General features: G+C 40.7%; 2 protein-coding genes and 1 long non-coding RNA gene across 4 annotated transcripts in view; 2 read left to right on the top strand and 1 right to left on the bottom strand.

The window, feature by feature from the left end:
* The window catches only part of LOC146427395 (phosphatidylinositol 4-phosphate 5-kinase type-1 alpha-like), a 40521-nt gene extending 27842 nt beyond the window's left edge, over nucleotides 1–12679 (top strand). Inside the window, exons 13-16 of the mRNA XM_085082676.1 lie at nucleotides 3250–3373; nucleotides 7323–7388; nucleotides 9787–9838; nucleotides 12530–12679. Of these exons, the coding sequence (XP_084938802.1) occupies nucleotides 3250–3373; nucleotides 7323–7388; nucleotides 9787–9838; nucleotides 12530–12532 (245 nt within the window). The 3' untranslated portion in view covers nucleotides 12533–12679. The remainder of the gene's footprint in view (nucleotides 1–3249; nucleotides 3374–7322; nucleotides 7389–9786; nucleotides 9839–12529) is intronic.
* Nucleotides 12680–18240: 5561 nt separating this feature from the next.
* LOC146427394 (uncharacterized) lies at nucleotides 18241–18563 on the bottom strand. Of its 2 annotated transcripts, none has more exons than XR_014856555.1 (2): nucleotides 18488–18563; nucleotides 18241–18433 (listed from the first exon to the last, which is right to left on the bottom strand). It is a non-coding gene; the product is annotated as an uncharacterized LOC146427394 (long non-coding RNA). The 2 variants fall into 2 exon arrangements; XR_014856556.1 differs by having other exon boundaries at nucleotides 18241–18397; nucleotides 18488–18553.
* Nucleotides 18564–20350: 1787 nt separating this feature from the next.
* Nucleotides 20351–20540, top strand: part of LOC146427393 (phosphatidylinositol 4-phosphate 5-kinase type-1 alpha-like) — a 31304-nt gene continuing 31114 nt past the window's right edge. The window contains exon 1 of the mRNA XM_085082223.1: nucleotides 20351–20371. Coding sequence (XP_084938349.1) covers nucleotides 20351–20371 — 21 coding nt within the window. The remainder of the gene's footprint in view (nucleotides 20372–20540) is intronic.

The following is a 20540-nucleotide window of genomic DNA, read 5'->3' as shown; positions in this document are numbered from 1 at the left end:
ATAATTCCCATATTTCATCCCCAGATTCCTGGCTGGACGTTCTCCCCAGGCTGTTCCCATTCACAATGTTAATCCCAAATTCCCAAATAATTCCCATATTCCCAATCCCAAATTCCCAATCTCACATTCCCAAATAATTCCCAAATTCCCATTCCCAAATTCCCGTCTAATTCCCATCTAATTCCCACATTTCCATTCCCAGATTCCCGGCCAGACGTTCTCCCTCGCTCTCTCCTGGCCGTTCCCAATTCCAAATTCCCAAATAATTCCCAAATAATTTCCATATTCTCATTCCCAGATTCCCATATAAATCCCAAATTCCCATATAATTCCCATATTTCCCTTCCCAAATTCCCAAATAATTCCCAAATTCCCAAATAATTCCCAAATAATTCCCATATTCTCATTCCCACATTCCCAGATTCCCAGCCGGACGTTCTCCCTCGCCCTCTCCCAGCCCTTCCCAATCCCAAATTCCCAAATAATTCCCACATTTCCATTCCCAGATTCCCGGCCGGACGTTCTCCCTCGGCCTCTCCCGGCCATTCCCGCTGTCAATCCCAATTCCAAATGATCCCAAATTCCCAATCCCAAATTCCCAAATTCCCAAATTCTCATATTTCCATTCCCAGATTCCCAAATAATTCCCGTATTTCCATTCCCAGATTCCCGGCCAGATGTTCTCCCCCGACTGTTCCCATTCCCGATGTTAATCCCAATCCCAAATTCCCAAATAATTCCCATATTCTCATTCCCACATTCCCAGATTCCCGGCCGGACATCCTCCCTTGCCCTCTCCCGGGTTTTTCCAATCCCAAATTCCCAAATAATTCCCATCCAATTCCCAGATTCTCATTCCCAAATTCCCATATAAATCCCAAATTCCCAAATAATTCCCAAATAATTCCCATATTCTCAATCCCAAATTCCCAGATTCCCGGCTGGACGTTCTCCCCAGGCTGTTCCCAGATTTTCATGCCCAAATTCACATATAATTCCCATATTTCCATTCCCAAATTCCCATATAAATCCCAAATTCCCAAATAATTCCCATATTTTCATTCCCAAATTCCCATACAGATTCCCGGCCGGACGTTCTCCCTCGGCCTCTCCCAGCCATTCCCAATCCCAAATGATCCCAAATTCCCAAATTCCCATATTTCCATTCCTAAATTCCCATATAATTCCCAAATAATTCCCATATTCTCATTCCCACATTCCCAGATTCCCAGCCGGACGTTCTCCCTCGCCCTCTCCCAGCCCTTCCCAATCCCAAATTCCCAAATAATTCCCAAATAATTCGCATATTCTCATTCCCAAATTCCCATACAAATCCCAAATTCCCATCTCATTCCCATATTCTCATTCCCAAATTCCCAGATTCCCGGCCGGACGTTCTCCCTCGCCCTCTCCCAGCCCTTCCCAATCCCAAATTCCCAAATAATTCCCATCTAATTCCCATATTCTCATTCCCACATTCCCATATAAATCCCAAATTCCCAAATAATTCCCATATTCTCATTCCCAAATTCCCATACAGATTCCCGGCCGGACGTCCTCCCTCGCCCTCTCCCAGCCCTTCCCAATCCCAAATTCCCAAATAATTCCCACATTTCCATTCCCAGATTCCCGGCCGGACGTTCTCCCTCGCTCTCTCCTGGTCGTTCCCAATCCCAAATTCCCGTATAATTCCCAAATAATTCCCCTATTTTCATTCCCAAATTCCCATATAATTCCCAAATTCCCATATAATTCCCAAATAATTCCCATATTTTCATTCCCAAATTCCCATACAGATTCCCGGCCGGACGTTCTCCCTCGCCCTCTCCCAGCCGTTCCCAATCCCAAATTCCCAAATAATTCCCAAATAATTCCCATCTAATTCCCAAATAATTCCCATATTTCCATTCCCAAATTCCCATATTCCCAATCCCAAATTCCCATCTAATTCCCATCTAATTCCCACATTTCCATTCCCAGATTCCCAAATAATTCCCATATTTCCCTTCCCAAATTCCCATTTAAATCCCAAATTCCCATCTAATTCCCATCTAATTCCCATATTTTCATTCCCAAATTCCCATACAGATTCCCGGCCGGACGTTCTCCCTTGCCCTCTCCCAGCCCTTCCCAATCCCAAAATCCCAAATAATTCCCAAATAATTCCCATATTTCCATTCCCAAATTCCCATTCCCATATCATTCCCAGATTCCCGGCTGGACGTTCTCCCCAGGCTGTTCCCAGATTTTCATGCCCAAATTCCCATCTAATTCCCATATTTCCATTCCCAAATTCCCATATAAATCCCAAATTCCCATATAATTCCCATATTCTCATTCCCAAATTCCCAGATTCCTGGCCGGACGTTCTCCCTTGCCCTCTCCTGGCCATTCCCGCTGTCAATCCCAATCCCAAATGATCCCAAATTCCCAATCCCAAATTCCCAAATTCCCATCTAATTCCCAAATAATTCCCATCTAATTCCCATCTAATTCCCATATTTTCATTCCCAAATTCCCATACAGATTCCCGGCCGGACGTTCTCCCTCACCCTGTCCCAGGTTTTTCCAGTCCCAAATTCCCAATCTCACATTCCCAAATTCCCAAATAATTCCCGTATTTCCATTCCCAGATTCCCGGCCGGACATTCTCCCTCGGCCTCTCCCGGCTGTTCCCAATCCCATATAAATCCCATATAATTCCCATATTTCCATTCCCAAATTCCCAAATAATTCCCATATTTTCATTCCCACATTCCCAGATTCCTGGCCGGACATCCTCCCTCGCCCTCTCCCAGCCGTTCCCAATCCCAAATGATCCCAAATTCCCAAATTCCCAACTAATTCCCATATTTCCATTCCCAGATTCCCGGCTGGACGTTCTCCCTCGGCTGTTCCCATTCCCAATGTTAATCCCAATCCCAAATTCCCAAATAATTCCCATATTCTCATTCCCAAATTCCCATACAGATTCCCGGCCGGACATCCTCCCTCGCCCTCTCCCAGGTTTTTCCAATCCCAAATTCCCAATCTCACATTCCCAAATTCCCAAATAATTCCCGTATTTCCATTCCCAGATTCCTGGCTGGACATCCTCCCTCGCCCTCTCCCAGCCATTCCCAATCCCAAATTCCCATATAATTCCCAAATAATTCCCAACTAATTCCCACATTTCCATTCCCAAATTCCCATCTAATTCCCACATTTCCATTCCCAAATTCCCAAATAATTCCCACATTTCCCATACAGATTCGCGGCCGGACGTTCTCCCTCGCCCTCTCCCAGCCCTTCCTGCCTCCTGCAGTGACTCTTTGGCCACAACTCTCTCCAGCTCCTCCCTGGGCAGCGCTGGCCTGGGATCCCCTCCCAGCAGGTAGGAATTCCCGAAATTCCAGGGAATTTTCATGGAATTCTGGCTGGGAAAGGGTGGGAAAAGGGATTTGGGATTGGATACCTGCCCAGCAGGTAGGAATTCCCGAAATTCCAGGGAATTTTCATGGAATTCTGGCTGGGAAAAGGTGGGAAAAGGGATTTGGGGTTTGATGGGATCTCCTCCCAGCAGGTAGGAATTCCCGAAAATCCAGGGAATTTCTATGGAATTTTGGCTGGAAAAGGGATTTGGGATGGTTTGGGGTTGGGATTGGATCTCCTCCCAGCAGGTGATCCAAAATTCCCATGGAATTCCCACCAGAAAAGGGATTTGGGGTTGGATTGGATCTCCTCCCAGCAGGTAGGTGTGCCCAAATCCCAAAATTCCATGGAATTTTCATGGACTTCTGGCTGGAAAAGGGATTTGGGATGGGTTGAGGTTGGGGTTGGATCTCCACCCAGCAGGTAGGAACTCCCAAAATTCCATGGAATTCCCATGGAAAAGGGATTTGGGGTTGGGGTTGGATCTCCTCCCAGCAGGTAGGTATTCCCAAAATTCCATGGAATTCCCAAAATTCCATGGAATTCTGGCTGGGAAAGGGTGGGAAAAGGGATTTGGGGTTGGATTGGATCCCCGCCCAGCAGGTAGGAGTTCCCGAAATTCCAGGGAATTTTCATGGAAAAGGGATTTGGGGTTTGATGGGATCCCCGCCCAGCAGGTAGGAATTCCCAAAATTCCATGGAATTTTCATGGACTTCACACTGGAAAAGGGATTTGGGATGGTTTGGGGTTGGGATTGGATCTCCACCCAGCAGGTAGGTATTCCCAAATTCCCAAATTCCATGGAATTTTCATGGAATTTTCATGGAATTCCCACCAGAAAAGGGATTTGGGGTTGGGGTTGGATCTCCTCCCAGCAGGTAGGTGTTCCCAAATCCCAAAATTCCAGGGAATTTTCATGGAATTGCCGTGGAAAAGGGTTTTGGGGTTGGGGTTGGATCCCCTCCCAGCAGGTAGGAATTCCCGAAATTCCAGGGAATTTTCATGGAATTCTGGCTGGGAAAGGGTGGGAAAAGGGATTTGGGATTGGATACCTGCCCAGCAGGTAGGAATTCCCAAAATTCCAGGGAATTCCCAAGATTCCATGGAATTCTGGCTGGAAAAGGGTTTTGGGGTTGGGTTTGGATCTCCTCCCAGCAGGTAGGAATTCCCAAAATTCCATGGAATTCTGGCTGGGAAAGGGTGGGAAAAGGGATTTGGGATTGGATCCCCGCCCAGCAGGTAGGTGTTCCCAAATCCCAAAATTCCATGGAATTTCCGTGGAATTTTCATGGAATTCCAGCTGGAAAAGGGATTTGGGATGGTTTGGGGTTGGGATTGGATCTCCACCCAGCAGGTAGGTGTTCCCAAATCCCAAAATTCCATGGAATTTTCATGGAATTCCCATGGAAAAGGCATTTGGGATTGGATTGGATCTCCTCCCAGCAGGTAGGTGTGCCTGAAATTCCAGGGAATTCCCAAAATTCCATGGAATTCACACTGGAAAAGGGGTTTGGGATGGTTTGGGGTTGGGGTTGGATCTCTGCCCAGCAGGTAGGTGTGCCCAAATCCCAAAATTCCATGGAATTTTCATGGAATTCACACGAAATTCCCATGGAAAAGGGTTTTGGGGTTGGGATTGGATCTCCACCCAGCAGGTAGGTGTTCCCAAAATTCCATGGAATTTTCATGGAATTCTGGCTGGAAAAGGATGGGAAAAGGGATTTGGGATTGGATCTCCCAGCATGTAGGTATTCCCAAAATTCCAGGGAATTTTCATGGAATTCACACTGGAAAAGGGATTTGGGGTTGGATCTCCTCGCAGCAGGTAGGTATTCCCAAAATTCCAGGGAATTCCCAAAATTCCATGGAATTTTCATGGAAAAGGGATTTGGGGTTTGATGGGATCCCCGCCCAGCAGGTAGGTGTTCCCAAAATTCCATGGAATTTTCATGGAATTCTGGCTGAAAAAGGGTTTGGGATGGTTTGGGGTTGGGGTTGGATCTCCACCCAGCAGGTAGGAACTCCCAAAATTCCATGGAATTTCTATGGAATTCCAGCTGGAAAAGGGTTTGGGATGGTTTGGGATTGGGATTGGATCTCCACCCAGCAGGTAGGTGTTCCCAAATCCCAAAATTCCATGGAATTTTCATGGAATTCACACTGGAAAAGGGATTTGGGGTTGGATCCCCACCCAGCAGGTATTCCCAAAATTTCCATGGAATTCCCATGGAAAAGGTTGGGAAAAGGGATTTGGGGTTGGATTGGATCTCCTCCCAGCAGGTATTCCCAAATTCCCATGGAATTCTCATGGAATTCCAGCTGGGAAAGGAGAGAGAAAAGGAGGTTGGGATTGGCTGATCCCACATTTCCCAGAGCCATTCCCAGTATTCCCAATATTCCCAATTTTCTGGCCAATCCCAAATTTTCCAGCATCATTCCCAATATTCCTGATATTCCCAATATTCCCAATTTCCCATCTGATCCCAGATTTCCCCTGGCTATGGGAATATTCCCAATATTCCCAATTTCCCAGCTGATCCCAAATTTCCCTCCTCATTCCCAATATTCCCAATATTCCCATTTTCCCATCCAATCCCAAATTCCCCCTGGCTATCCCAATATTCCCAATATTCCCAATTTCCCTGCTGATCCAAATATTCCCAATAAATATTCCCAATTTTCTGGCCAATCCCAGATTTCCCATAGTAATTCCCAATATTCCCAATTTTCCATCCAATCCCAGATTTCCCTGAGCCATTCCCAATATTCCCAATATTCCCAATATTCCCAATATTCCAAATTTTCTAGAGTCATTCCCAATATTCCAAATTTTCCATCCAATCCCAATTTCCCCTGGCTATCCCAATATTCCCAATATTCCCAATATTCCCAATATTCCAAATTTTCTAGAGTCATTCCCAATATTCCAAATTTTCCATCCAATCCCAATTTCCCCTGGCTATCCCAATATTCCCAATATTCCCAATATCCCCAATATTCCCAATATTCCAAATTTTCTAGAGTCATTCCCAATATTCCCAATTTCCCAGCCAATCCCAGATTTCCCTGAGCCATTCCCAACATTCCCAATATTCCCGATATTCCCAATATTCCCAATTTCCCAGCCAATCCCAAATTCCCCCTGGCTATCCCAATATTCCCAATATTCCCAATATTCCCAATTTTCCCAATTTCCCTGCTGATCCAAATATTCCCAATATTCCAAATTTCCCATCTGATCCCAGATTTCCCCTGACTATCCAAATATTCCCAATATTCCCAATTTTCTGGCCAATCCCAGATTTCCCATAGCAATTCCCAATATTCCCAATTTTCCATCCAATCCCATATTTCCCCTGGCTATCCCAATATTCCCAATATTCCCAATATTCCCAATATTCCCAATGTTCCAAATTTTCTAGAGTCATTCCCAATATTCCCAATTTCCCAGTTCATCCCAGATTTCCCTGAGCCATTCCCAATATTCCCAATATTCCTGATAATTTCCCATCCAATCCCAGATTTCCCCTGGCTATGGGAATATTCCCAATATTCCCAATTTCCCTGCTGATCCAAATATTCCCAATATTCCCAATATTCCAAATTTCCCATCTGATCCCAGATTTCCCCTGACTATCCAAATATTCCCAATATTCCCAATTTTCTGGCCAATCCCAGATTTCCCCTGGCTATCCCAATATTCCCAATATTCCCAATATTCCCAATTTCCCAATATTCCCAATTTTCTAGAGTCATTCCCAATATTCCCAATTTCCCAGCCAATCCCAGATTTCCCTGAGCCATTCCCGATATTCCCAATATTCCCAGTTTTCTAGAGTCATTCCCAATATTCCCAATATTCCCAATATTCCCAATATTCCCAATTTTATTCCCAATTTTCTTCCCGCAGGTCGGTTGGAGTCGAAGTTCACACAGCCGAAGGTTCTGCAGAAACTCCTGGAGTTTCCCTGCGCAGGTGAGAGAAAATTCCAGCTTTTCCCAGGAAAAATTCCCAGGAAAAATTCCCAGGAAATCTCGGGATTTGGGTGGTTTCAGAGTGAGGAAATTCCTGGGAAAATCTTCCAAAAATTTCCACTTTTTTCCATGGAATTTCCATGTGGAATTAATATGGAAAATTTTCTTTATCCACATTTTCTGTGGAATTCTCTGGAATTCCTGAGAAATTTCTTGATGGAATTTTATGGAATTTCTTTGTGGAATTTCCATGGAATTCTCCTCTGGAATGAACATGAAATCTTCTTCTGCACATTTTTCCGTGGAATTTTCCTTTGGAATTAATGTGGAATATTATTTTATTATTTATTATTTAATTTTATTTATTATAAAATATTAATTGTATTATTTTATTACATATTATTAATAACTAATTATTATTTATTGAAATAGTGATTTTTATTTCATGTTCATTTTTAATTACACTTTCCTGTGGAATTCCCATGGAATATTCTATTTATCCACATTTTTTCCTATGGAATTCCCATGTGGAATTAATATGGAAAATTCCCTTTAGCCACATTTTTCCATGGAATTCCTGAGGAATTTCTTTATTCCCATTTTTCCATGGAATTCTCTTGTGGAATCAACACGGAATTTTAGCTTTATTCCCATTTTTCCATGGAATTTTCCTGTGGAATTCCCATGAAATTTTCTTCTCTTTATCCACATTTTCTGTGGAATTCCTGAGGAATTTCTTTATGGAATTTTATGGAATTTCTTTGTGGAATTTCCATGGAATTCTGCTGTGGAATTAACGTGGAATTTTAGTTTTATTCCCATTTTTCCGTGGAATTCTCCAATCCTTGTGGATTTCAATCCTGAAATTCCTCCCTGAATTTGGGATTCTCCAAAACTCCTGGAAAAACCAGAATTCCCTTGGGAAAAACCTGGAAAAAAGAGAAATTCTTGGGGAAAAACCTGGAAAAATCAGAAATTGTTTGGGAAAAACCTGGAAAAATGGGAAATTTCTTGGGAAAAACGTGGAAAAATGGGAAATTCTTTGGGTAAAACTGGAAATTCTTTGGGAAAAACATGGAAAAATTGGAATTTTCTTGGGAAAAACCTGGAAAAAAACAGAAATTCTTTGGGAAAAACCTGGAAAACCCAGAAATCCCTTGGGAAAAATGTGGGAAAACCAGAAATTCTTTGGGAAAAACTTGGAAAAAAGAAATTCCTTGAGAAAGACTTGGAAAAACCAGAAATTTCTTGGGAAAAATGTGGAAAAACAGAAATTCCCTTGGGAAAAACATGGAAAAACCTGGAAAAATCAGAAATTTCTTGGGAAAAAACTGGAAAAACCTGGAAATCTCTTGGGAAAAATGTGGAAAAACCAGAAATTCTTTGGGAAAATGGGGGAAAACTGGAAATTCTTTGGGAAAAACTTGGGAAAACCTGGAAAAATCAGGAATTTCTTGGGAAAAACCTGGAAAAAGTGGAAATTTTTTGGGAAAAACCAGAAATCTCTTGGGAAAAACTTGGAAAAACTGGAATTTTCTTGGGAAAAATGTGGAAAAATGGAAATTCTTTGGGAAAAACATGGAAAAATTGGAATTCCCTTGGGAAAAACTTGGAAAAAAACAGAAATTCTTTGGGAAAAACTGGAAATCCCTTGGGATAAACCTGGAAAAAACCAGAAATCTCTTGGGAAAAACAAGAATTTTTTGGGGAAAAACCTGGAAAAACCAGAAATCCTTTGGGAAAAATGTGGAAAAAACCAAAAATTCTTTGGGAAAAACATGAAAAAAACCAAAAATTTTTAGGGAAAAACTTGGAAAAAAGAGAAATTCTTTGGGAAAAACCTGGAAAAATCAGAAATTTCTTGGGAAAAAACTGGAAAAACCTGGAAATCTCTTGGGAAAAATGTGGAAAAACCGGAAATTCTTTGGGAAAAACTTAGGAAAAAAGAGAAATTCTTCGGGAAAAATGTGGAAAAACTGGAAATTCTTTGGGAAAAACTTGGGAAAAACCTGGAAAAATCAGATATTTTTTGGGAAAAACCTGGAAAAATTTGAATTCCCTTGGGAAAAACCTAGAAAAATCAGAAATTCTTTGGGAAAAAAATGGAAATATCTTGGAAAAAACTTGGAAAATCAGAAATTTCTTGGGAAAAACCAGAAATTTTTTGGGAAAAACCTGGAAAAACCTGGAAAAATCAGGAATTTCTTGGGAAAAACCTGGAAAAAGTGGAAATTTCTTGGGAAAAACCTGAATTTTGCTGATTTTTTGGGATATTTTTCCCAGGATTTTCCAGGAATTCCAAGCTGGGATCAGCAGAGCTTTAAAAATTAGAATTTAGGGATGAAATTCCTTCGATTAATTCCCAAAAAATTCCCTAAAATTCCCATTTTTTTTTCCAGACCTTCCCTGCCTCTGGAGCTGGAGGAGCTGCAGGAGACTGAGATCAGCTTTGTGAGTTTTTATCCCAAAAAAATCCTGGAATTTTGGGGGTTTGGATCCCAAATTTCCTCGGGAATGATTTTTCCCAAATTCCTGGAGCTCAACCTGGAAAATTTGGGGGTTTTTGGAGGTGAAAATTCCTGGAATTTGGGAAAAATTGGGAATTTCTGTGGGAAAATGTGGGGAAAAAATGGGATTTGGGATGAAATTTCTTCCTGAAATTCCCAAAATTGGCTAAAAATTGGGAAAATTCCTCAAGTTCTAAAAACCTGGAAAATCCCAGATAAAATCCTAATGAGATTTGGAACATTTGGGATAAAATTTCTTCCTAAAATTCCCAAAATTTGCTAAAATTTAGGAAAATTCCTCAATTTCCAAATCCTGGAAAATCCCAAATGGGATTTGGGATAAAATTTCTTCCTAAAATTCCCAAAATTGGGAAAATTCCTCAAGTTCTAAAAACCTGGAAAATCCCAAATCCAATCCTAATGAGATTTGGGATATTTGGGATAAAATTTCTTCCTAAAATTCCTAAAATTTGGTAAAAATTAGGAAAATTCCTCAATTTCCAAATCCTGGAAAATCCCAAATCCAATCCTAATGAGATTTGGAATATTTGGGATAAAATTTCTTCCTAAAATTCCCATAATTTGCTAAAAAATTGGGAAAATTCTTCATTCCAAAGGGTCTGGAATATTCCAGATGGGATTTGGGATAAAATTTCTTCCCAGAATTCCCAAAATTTGGTAAAAATTGGGAAAATTCCTCAATTTCTAAATTCTGGAAAATCCCAAATGGGATTTGGGATAAAATTTTTTCCTAAAATTCCCAAAATTTGCTAAAAATAGGAAAATTTCCCAATTTCCAAATCCTGGAAAATCCCAAATGGGATTTGGGATAAAATTTCTTCCTAAAATTCCCAAAATTTGCTAAAAATCAGGAAAATTCCTCAATTTCTAAAAACCTGGAAAATGCCAAATAAAATCCTAATGAGATTTGGAATATTTGGGATAAAATTTCTTCCTAAAATTCCCAAAATTGGCTAAAAAATTAGGAAAATTCCTCAATTTCCAAATCCTGGAAAATCCCAAATGGGATTTGGGATAAAATTTCTTCCTAAAATCCCCAAAATTGGGAAAATTCCTCAAGTTCTAAAAACCTGGAAAATCCCAAATAAAATCCTAATGAGATTTGGAATATTTGGGATAAAATTTTTTCCTAAAATTCCCAAAATTTACTAAAAAATTAGGAAAATTCTTCATTCCAAAGGGTTTGGAATATTCCAAATGGGATTTGGGGTAAAATTTCTTCCTAAAATTCCCAAAATTGGCTAAAAAAATAGGAAAATTTCTCAATTTCCAAATCCTGGAAAATCCCAAATGGGATTTGGGATAAAATTCTTTCCTAAAATTCCTGAAATTTGGTAAAAATTTAGGAAAATTCCTCAAGTTCTAAAAACCTGGAAAATGCCAAATAAAACCCTAATGAGATTTGGGAAATTTGGGATAAAATTTCTTCCTAAAATTCCCAAAATTTGCTAAAAAAGTAGGAAAATTTCCTGATTTCCAAATCCTGGAAATTCCCAAATGAGATTTGGGATAAAATTTTTTCCTAAAATTCCCAAAATTTGTTAAAAAATTAGAAAAATTCCTCAATTTCTAAATCCTGGAAAATCCCAAATGGGATTTGGGGTAAAAATTTCTCCCTGAAATTCCCAAAATTGGCTAAAAATCAGGAAAATTCTTCATTTCCAAATCCTGGAAAATCCCAAATGAGATTTGGGAATAAAATTTCTTCCTAAAATTCCCAAAATTTGCTAAAAATTAGGAAAATTCTTCAATTTCCAAATCCTGGAAAATCCCAAATTGGATTTGGGATAAAATTTCTTCCTAAAATTCCTAAAATTTGGTAAAAATTGGGAAAATTCCTCAATTTCTAAAAACCTGGAAAATCCCAAATCCAATCCTAATGAGATTTGGAATATTTGGAATAAAGTTTCTTCCTGAAATTCCCAAAATTTGCTAAAAATTGGGAAAATTCCTCAATTTCTAAAAACTTGGAAAATCCCAAATCCAATCCTAATGAGATTTGGAATATTCGGATAAAAATTCTTCCCAAAATTGGCTAAAAATCAGGAAAATTCCTCAATTTCCAAATCCTGAAAAATCCCAAATAGGATTTGGGATAAAATTCCTTCAAAAAATTCCCAAAATTTGTTGAAAATTAGGAAAATTCCTCAAGTTCTAAAAACCTGGAAAATCCCAAATCCAATCCTAATGAGATTTGGAATATTTGGGATAAAATTTCTTCCTAAAATTCTCAAAATTTGCTAAAAATTAGGAAAATTCTTCAATTTCTAAATCCTGGAAAATCCCAAATTGGATTTGGGAATAAAATTCTTTCCTAAAATTCCCAAAATTGGCTAAAAAATTAGGAAAATTCTTCAATTTCCGAATCCTGGAAAATCCCAAATCCAATCCTGAATATTCCCAGATTTTCTAATTTTGATTCCAATTGGTTTTGGGAATAAAATTTCTTCCTAAAATTCCCAAAATTTACCAAAAAATTATGAAAATTCTTCATTCCCAAGGCCTGGAAATTCCCAAATTTTCTCCCAGGGTGGGAATTTCGGGAATATTAACGGAAAAATCCCAATTTTTCCCAATTTTTTCCTAATTTTTTCCCTTTTTTTTCTCTCCCCAGTGAAGCAGCACCGACAGCTCCCGGATGGAATTCAACTTTTCCAGGGAAAAAAATCCCAAAAAAACCTCCTGGAAATTCCCAATTTTCCGACAATCCCTGCAGCTGGAAAAACTTGGGAAAAAACTTGGGAATTTCCCTTTGGAATTCTCATTTTCCTTGGAAAACTGAGGAAGAGGAGAAGAAGAAAAAAAAGAAAAAACAAAAGGAATTCCCAAAATTTCCAGGAATTCCTAAAATTTCCAGGAATTCCCAACATTTCCAGGAATTCCCAAAATTTTTGGGGAAAAAAAAAAGGGGAAAAAAATTTCTTGGAAATTTTTCGGGAAAATTCCCAGTTGGGAAATTTTTTGGGTTTTTTTTTAGTATTTTTATCCCAAATTTTGGTTTTTTTCCCAAAAAATTTTCTTGGATTCAATTCCAGGTTTTTTTTTTAGTCCTGCAGGAATTTTTGGTGTTTTAATCGATTTATTAATTATTATTATTATTAATTATTAATTATTATTTTTTAGGAATAAATAAGGATTTTTTCCGTATTTTCCCAGGATAAAAAATCCCTTAAAAAATGGGAAAAAAGGAACAAAAATCATGGAAAAACTTTGATTTTCCTCCCTTTTCCCAGCAGGATTTTTGGGAATTTTTTCCCACAATCAGGGAAGATTTTTTGGGAATTTTTTGGAGGATTTTTGGAAGATTTTTTGGGGATTTTTTTGGAATTTTTGGGATTTTTGGAGGATTTTTTGGGATTTTTTTTGGAATTTTTTGGGGATTTTTTGGGAATTTTTTGGGGGAATTTTGGGATTTTTGGAGGATTTTTTGGGGATGTTTTGGGAAATTTTGGGATTTTGGGGATTTGGAGAATTTGGGGGGTTTGGGGGAATTTTGGGATTTTGGAGGATTTTTGGGAATTCTTGGGGATTTTTTTTGGAATTTTTTGGAATTTTTTGGAGGATTTTTTGGGGGATGTTTTGGAGGATTTTTTTGGGATTTTTGGGAATTTTTGGGATTTTTTTGGGGGTTTTTTTGGGATCTTCAGAAGCCAAACTCTTCCTGGCATTTTCAACCATTTTTTAAAAGAATTCCCTAAAAAAAAAAAAACTTGGAAAAATCCAGGAATTGCCAATTCTAAATCCCTAAAATTCCATTTTTAATGATAAAAAACCCCATTTTTTCCCCAAAAATTCCATTTTTTAAATGGAAAAAAATCCAATTTTCCAAAAAATTCAATTTTTTAATGGAAAAAATCCCAATTTTTTCCCCAAAAATTCTGGTTTTTTTAATGGAAAAAACCCCCAATTTTTTCTCCCCAAAATTCCTGTTTTTAAATGCAAAAACCCCAATTTTTCCCCAAAAATTCTGTTTTTTTAATGGAAAAAACCCCAATTTTTTCCCCCAAAAAATCCATTTTTTAATGGAGAAAAACCCAATTTTTTCCCCCCAAAATTCTGGTTTTTTAACAGAAAAAAACCTAATTTTTTCCCCCAAAATTCCGTTTTTTTTAATGGAAGAAACCCCAATTTTCCCCCCAAAAAAACCCATTTTTTTTAGTGGAAAAAACCCCAATTTTCCCCTGAAAATTCCATTTTTTAATGGAAAAAAAATCCCAATTTTTCCCCCAAAAATCTGTTTTTTAATGAAGAAAACCCAATTTTTCCCCCCAAAATTCCATTTTTTAATGGAAAAAATCCCAATTTTTCCCCAAAATTCCATTTTTTAATGGAAAAAACCCCAAATTTTTCCCCAAAAAATCTGGTTTTTAATCGAAAAACCCCAATTTTTCCCCCCAAAATCCATTTTTAATGGAGAAAAACCCAATTTTTCCCCAAAATTCTGTTTTTTAATTGAAAAAATCCCAATTTTCAATGGAAAAAACCCAATTTTCCCCAAAATTCTGTTTTTTAATAAAAAAAATCCCAATTTTCCCCCCAAAATTCCATTTTTTTAATGGAAAAAACCCCAATTTTTCCCCAAAATTCTGTTTTTTTAATGGAAAAAATCCCCAATTTTTCCCCCAAAATTCTTTTTTAAATGGAAAAAAACCCAGTTTTACCCCAAAAATTCAGGTTTTTTTAATGCACAAAATCCCAATTTTTCCCCCAAAATTTCATTTTTTTTAAACAGAAAAAACTCCAATTTTCCCCTCAAAATTCCATTTTTTAATGGAAAATACCCCAATTTTTCCCCAAAATTCTGTTTTTTAAATGGAAAAAATCCCAAATTTTTCCCCAAAAATTCTGTTTTAATGCAAAAAATCCCAATTTTTTCTCCAACAATTCCATTTTTTAAATGCAAAACCCCCCAATTTTCCCCCAAAAATCCTGTTTTTTTAATGCAAAAAACCCCATTTTTCCCAAAAAATTTCATTTTTTTAATGGAAAAAACCCCAAATTTTCCCCCCAAAATTCCATGTTTTTAATGGAAAAAACCTGATTTTCCCCAAAAAGTTCTGGTTTTTTTAAATGGAAAAAAACCAATTTTTTTCTCTTAAAGTTCCAGTTTTTTAAATGGAAAAAAGCTCAATTTTCCCCCCAAAAATTCCATTTTTTTAAATGGAAAAAAACTCCAATTTCCCCCCAAAATTCCATTTTTTAAATGGAAAAAACCCAATTTTTCCGCAAAAATTCCATTTTTTAAATAGGAAAAAACCCCAATTTTTCCCCAAAAATTCCTTTTTTTTAATGCAAAAAATTCCAATTTTTTCCCCCCAAAATTCTATTTTTTAACAGAAAAAAATCCAATTTTTCCCCAAAAATTCCATTTTTAAACAGAAAAAACCCCAATTTTTCCCCCAAAATTCCATTTTTTTAACAGAAAAAACCCCAATTTTCCCTCAAAATTCCCACTTGGAAAACCATTTTTATACATCCCAAAAAACCCTGGAATTTCAAGATTTCTACTCCCAAAAAACCAAACATGGAATGTAAACCAGGAAGGGAATTTTCCCCCCAAAATTCCCAAATTTCCTGTATTTTTTTCAGGAAAAAAACTGATTTTTTTTTGGATTTTTGAATTCCCAAAATCCTGAATTTTTCCCTCAAAATTCCCTCCTGGAATTGCCTTATTTAGGGAATCTCAGAATTCCCAAAATTCCCAAATTTCCTATGGAATATTTGTCTATATTAGACATTTTTTTTTCCTTCCAAATTCCTCTTTATTCCCAAATTTTTTTTAGGATCAGGAAAGGAAAAAACTAAATTAATTTTCCTAATTTTTTTTTCCCCAGGATGGAATATTTATGAAATATTTAAATGTTTTTTGGGATAATTTTCCTTTTTCTTTTTTCCCTGGGAATTCTTGGGGTGGGTTTGGAATTTTGGAATTTTGGGATTTTTTGGGTGTTTTTTGGGATTTTTTGGTGTTTTGTGGGATTTTTGGGGAATTTTTGGGGAATTTTTTGGGAGTTTTTGGTGATTTTTGGGGATTTTTTGGGATTTTGGGGGATTTTTTGGGGATTTTTTGGGGATTTTTTGGGATTTTTTGGGATTTTTTGGGGATTTTTGGGGATTTTTGGGATTTTTGGGGGATTTTTTGGGGATTTTTGGGGATTTTTTGGAGATTTTTGGGGATTTTTGTGGGATTTTTGTGGATTTTTGTGGGGTTTTTGTGGATTTTTGGGGATTTTTGTGGGATTTTGGGATTTTTTGTATATTTTTGGGATTTTTGGGAATTTTGGGGATTTTTGGGGGTTTTTTGGGATTTTTGGGGGATTTTTTGGGGTTTTTTTGCGAATTTTTTGGAGATTTTTTGGGGATTTTTGGGGGTTTTTTGGGATTGGAAATTGGGGAGGAATTCAGGGAATTCTGGAATTTTCCAGGAGAGAGAGAGAAAAAAAAAAAGAGGATTTGGATTTTTTCATGGATGGACTTTTTTTGGGAATTTTCATGGAATTTTCCTGGAATTGGGAATTCTGGAAATTTCCTGGAATGGAAATGGATTTTTATGGAATTCGTGGAATTTTCCTGATTTGGGAATTCTGGAATTTTCCTGGAATGGATTTTTCATGGAATTTTCCTGGACTGGGAATTCTGGAATTTTCCTGGAATGGGAATGGAATTTTCATGGAATGGAATTAATAGAATTTTCCTGAATTGGGAATTTTTGGAATTTTCCTGGAATGGAATTCATGGAATTTTCCTAGATTGTGAATGGAATTTTCATGGAATTTTCCTGGAATGAGAATGAAATTAATGGAATTTTCATGAGAATGGAACGAATGGAATTTTCCTGGAATTGGAAATGGAATTTTCCTGGAATTTTCCTGGAATTGGGAATGGAACTTTTATGGATTTTTCCTGGATTGGGAATGGAATTTTCATGGAATTTTCCTGGATTGGGAGTTGAATTTTCATGGAATGAGGATGGAATTCATGGAATTTTCATGGAATTCTCATGGAATTTTCATGGAATTTTCATGGAATTTTCCTGCCCATCTTGGAGTTCATCGTTGGAACATCCGAGGCCTTTGGATCGACTCTGGATTGGGAATTCTGGAATTTTCCTGGATTGGGATGGAATTTCCTGGATTGGGATGGAATTTTTCTCAACTGGGAAGGAATTTTCTTGGATTGGGATGAATTTTTCCTGGATTAGGAATGGATTTTTCTTGGATTGGGAATGGAATTTCCTTGGATTGGGTTGAGCTTTTCCTCAACTGGGATGAACGTTTCCTGTCCTTCGGAAGGATTTTTCCTAGATTGGGATGAATTTTTCCTGGATAAGGAACGGAATTTCCTTGGATTAGGATGAGCTTTTCCTGGATTGAAATGGAATTTCGTTGGATTGGGATGAAGTTTTCCTGGACTGAGAAGGAATTTTCCTGAATTGGAATGAACATTTCCTGGATTGCAAACGGGATTTTCCTGGATTGGAATGGAATTTCCTGTCCTTGGGAAGGAATTTTTCTCAACTGGGATGAAGTTTTCCTGGATTGGGATGGAATTTTCCTGGATTGGGATGAACTTTTCCTGGACTAGGAATGGAATTTCATGGACTGGGATGAACTTTTCCTGGATTGCAGATGGAATTTTCCTGTCCTTGGGATGAACTTTTCCTGGACTGGGAAGAACATTGCCTGGGAAGGAATTTTCCTGGATTGGGAATGGATTTTTCCTGGATTGGGAATGGATTTTTCCTGGATTGGGAATGGATTTTTCCTGGATTGGGATGGAATTTCCTTAGTTTGGAATGGAATTTCCTTGGATTGGGATGAGTTTTTCCTGGATTGCAGATGGAATTTTCCTGTCCTTGGGATGAACTTTTCCTGGACTGGGAAGAAGATTGCCTGGGAAAGAATTTTCCTGGATTGGGATGAGCTTTTCCTGGACTGGGAATTGAATTTCCTGGATTGGGAATTCTGGAATTTTCCTCAACTGGGGTGGACATTTCCTGGATTGGGATGGAATTTTCCTGGACTGGGAAGGACATTCACTGAGAAGGACATTTCCTGGCCTGGGAAGGAATTTTCCTGGATTAGGAATGGAATTTCCTGGATAAGGAATGGAATTTCCTGGATTGGTTTGAACATTTCCTGGATTGCAAACGGAATTTTCCTAGACTGGGAATGGAATTTTCCTCGACTAGGGTGAATTTTTCCTGGATTGGGATGAACTTTTCCTCAACTGGGAATGGAATTTTCGTGGATTGGGAATGGATTTTTCCTGGATTGGGAAGGAATTTCCTTGGATTTGGATGGAATTTTCCTGGATTTGGATGGAATTTTCTGGATTTGGATGGAATTTTCTGGATTGGGATGGAATTTCCTGGATTGGGATGGAATTTTCCTGGATTGCAGTGGACATTCCCTGTCCTTGGGATGGACTTTTCCTGGATTTTCCTGTCCCAGGAAGGACATTCCTGTCCCCATTGTCACTTCTGTCCAGAAGGACATTCCTGTCCCCATTGTCACCTCTGTCCAGGAGGACATTCCTGTCCCAGGAAGGACGTTCCTGTCCCCATTGTCACCTGTGTCCCCTCTCTGTCCCCTCCCCGGTGACACTGAGGCCTGGCGGGGCTTCCGGAACATTCCGGTGCTGCTGGAAAACATGGATTGGCTCTGCGTGTGCTTGGGGACAGGGAGGGGACAGGGAGGGGACAGGGAGGGGACAGGGGAGGGGACATCACTGGGGTGGCTTTGGGGGGACATGGGGACATCCCTAGGGGACATGGGGACATTCCTGGGGGACATGGGGACATCCTTGGGGACAAAAAGGGGACATGGGGACATTCCTGGGGTGGCTCTGGGGACAAAAGGGGACATGGGGACATTGCTGGGGTGGCTTTGAGGGGAGGAAGGGACATGGGGACATCCGTGGGGGACAAAAGGTGATATGGGGACATCACTGGGGTGGCTTTGGGGGGAGAAAGGGACATGGGGACATTGCTGGGGTGGCATAGAGGGGCAAAAAGGGACGTGGGGACATCACTGGGGACAAAAGGGGATATGGGGACATCACTGGGGGGCAAAAAGGGACTTGGGGACGTCACTGGGGTGGCTCTGAGGGGAAAAGGGGACATGGGGACATTGCTGGGGTGGCTTTGAGGGGAAAAAGGGACATGGGGACATCCCTGGAGGACAAAAAGGGACATGGGGACATTGCTGGGGGACATGGGGACATCGGGGACAAAAAGGGGACATGGGGACATTCCTGGGGTGGCTCTGGGGACAAAAGGGGACATGGGGACATTGCTGGGGTGGCTTTGAGGGGAGGAAGGGACATGGGGACATCCGTGGGGACAAAAGGTGATATGGGACATCACTGGGGTGGCTTTGGGGGGAGAAAGGGACATGGGGACATTGCTGGGGTGGCATAGAGGGGCAAAAAGGGACGTGGGGACATCACTGGGGACAAAAGGGGATATGGGGACATCACTGGGGGCAAAAGGGACTTGGGGACGTCACTGGGGTGGCACTGAGGGGAAAAGGGGACATGGGGACATTGCTGGGGTGGCTTTGAGGGGAAAAAGGGACATGGGGACATCCCTGGAGGACAAAGGACATGGGGACATTGCTGGAGGACAAAAAGGGACATGGGGACATCGCTGGGGGACAAAAGGTGATAGGGGACATTCCTGGGGTGGCATTGGGGACATGGGGACATTGCTGGGGTGATTTTGGGGGCAAGGGGACATGGGGACATAACTGGGGTGGCTTTGGGGGGACATGGGGACACCCGTGGGGGACAAAAGGGGACATGGGGACATTGCTGGGGTGGCTTTGGGGGGAAAAGGGGACATGGGGACATCCTGGGGTGGCTGGGGGGACATGGGGACATTCCTGGGGGACAAAAAGGGACATGGGGACATTCCTGGGGTGGCACAGAGGTGACACAAGTGGACAGGGGACACCCTGGGGTGGCATGGGGGGAAAAGGGGACACCCTGGGGTGGCTTTGAGGGGACATGGGGACACCCCTGGGGTGGCTGGGGGGACATGGGGACACCGTGGAGTGGCATGGGACAAAAGGGACATGGGGACACCCCTGGGGTGGCACGGAGGGGACACAAGTGGACATGGGGACACCCCTGGGGGATGTCGCGGGCTGAGGACACCCCGGCGTTCCTGCCCAACGCCCGGAGGAGGTGTCGCAGGCAGGGAGGTGACATCCCTGCCCTCCGCGGTGACACACGCATGTCCTTCCGGGTGTCTCCTCACCCCGCCCAGAACTACAACTCCCAGCATGCCCCGCGGCGCGCACCCCGTTAGACGCGGCGCGCACCCCGTTAGACGCGGCGCGCTGATTGGCCGCGGTGTCTCCTCTCTCCGCCAATCAGCGGGCGCGGTGTTGGGCGGAGCGCGGGCCGGCGCTGAGGGGAAGAAGGGGCCGCGATGGTTCTGGAGAGCACCATGGTGTGGTGAGGGCGGCGGCGGCCATCCGCGAGCCTCGGGGCAGCCCCGGGGAGCCTCGGGGGAACCCTCAGCCCGGCCCGGCCCGGCTCGGCCCGGTCTGACCGCGGCCGCTTTCCCTGAGTCATGGCGGGGGGGGGGGGTGGAGCGGGCCGGGCTGGGGAGAGGGAGG

Source organism: Lichenostomus cassidix, chromosome 25, assembly GCF_008360975.1.
Source record: "Lichenostomus cassidix isolate B80296 chromosome 25, HeHo_3.0, whole genome shotgun sequence".
NCBI lineage: Eukaryota > Metazoa > Chordata > Aves > Passeriformes > Meliphagidae > Lichenostomus > Lichenostomus cassidix.
The sequence above is the reverse complement of the archived record's forward strand: the minus strand, read 5'-3'. Positions and strand labels throughout refer to the sequence as shown.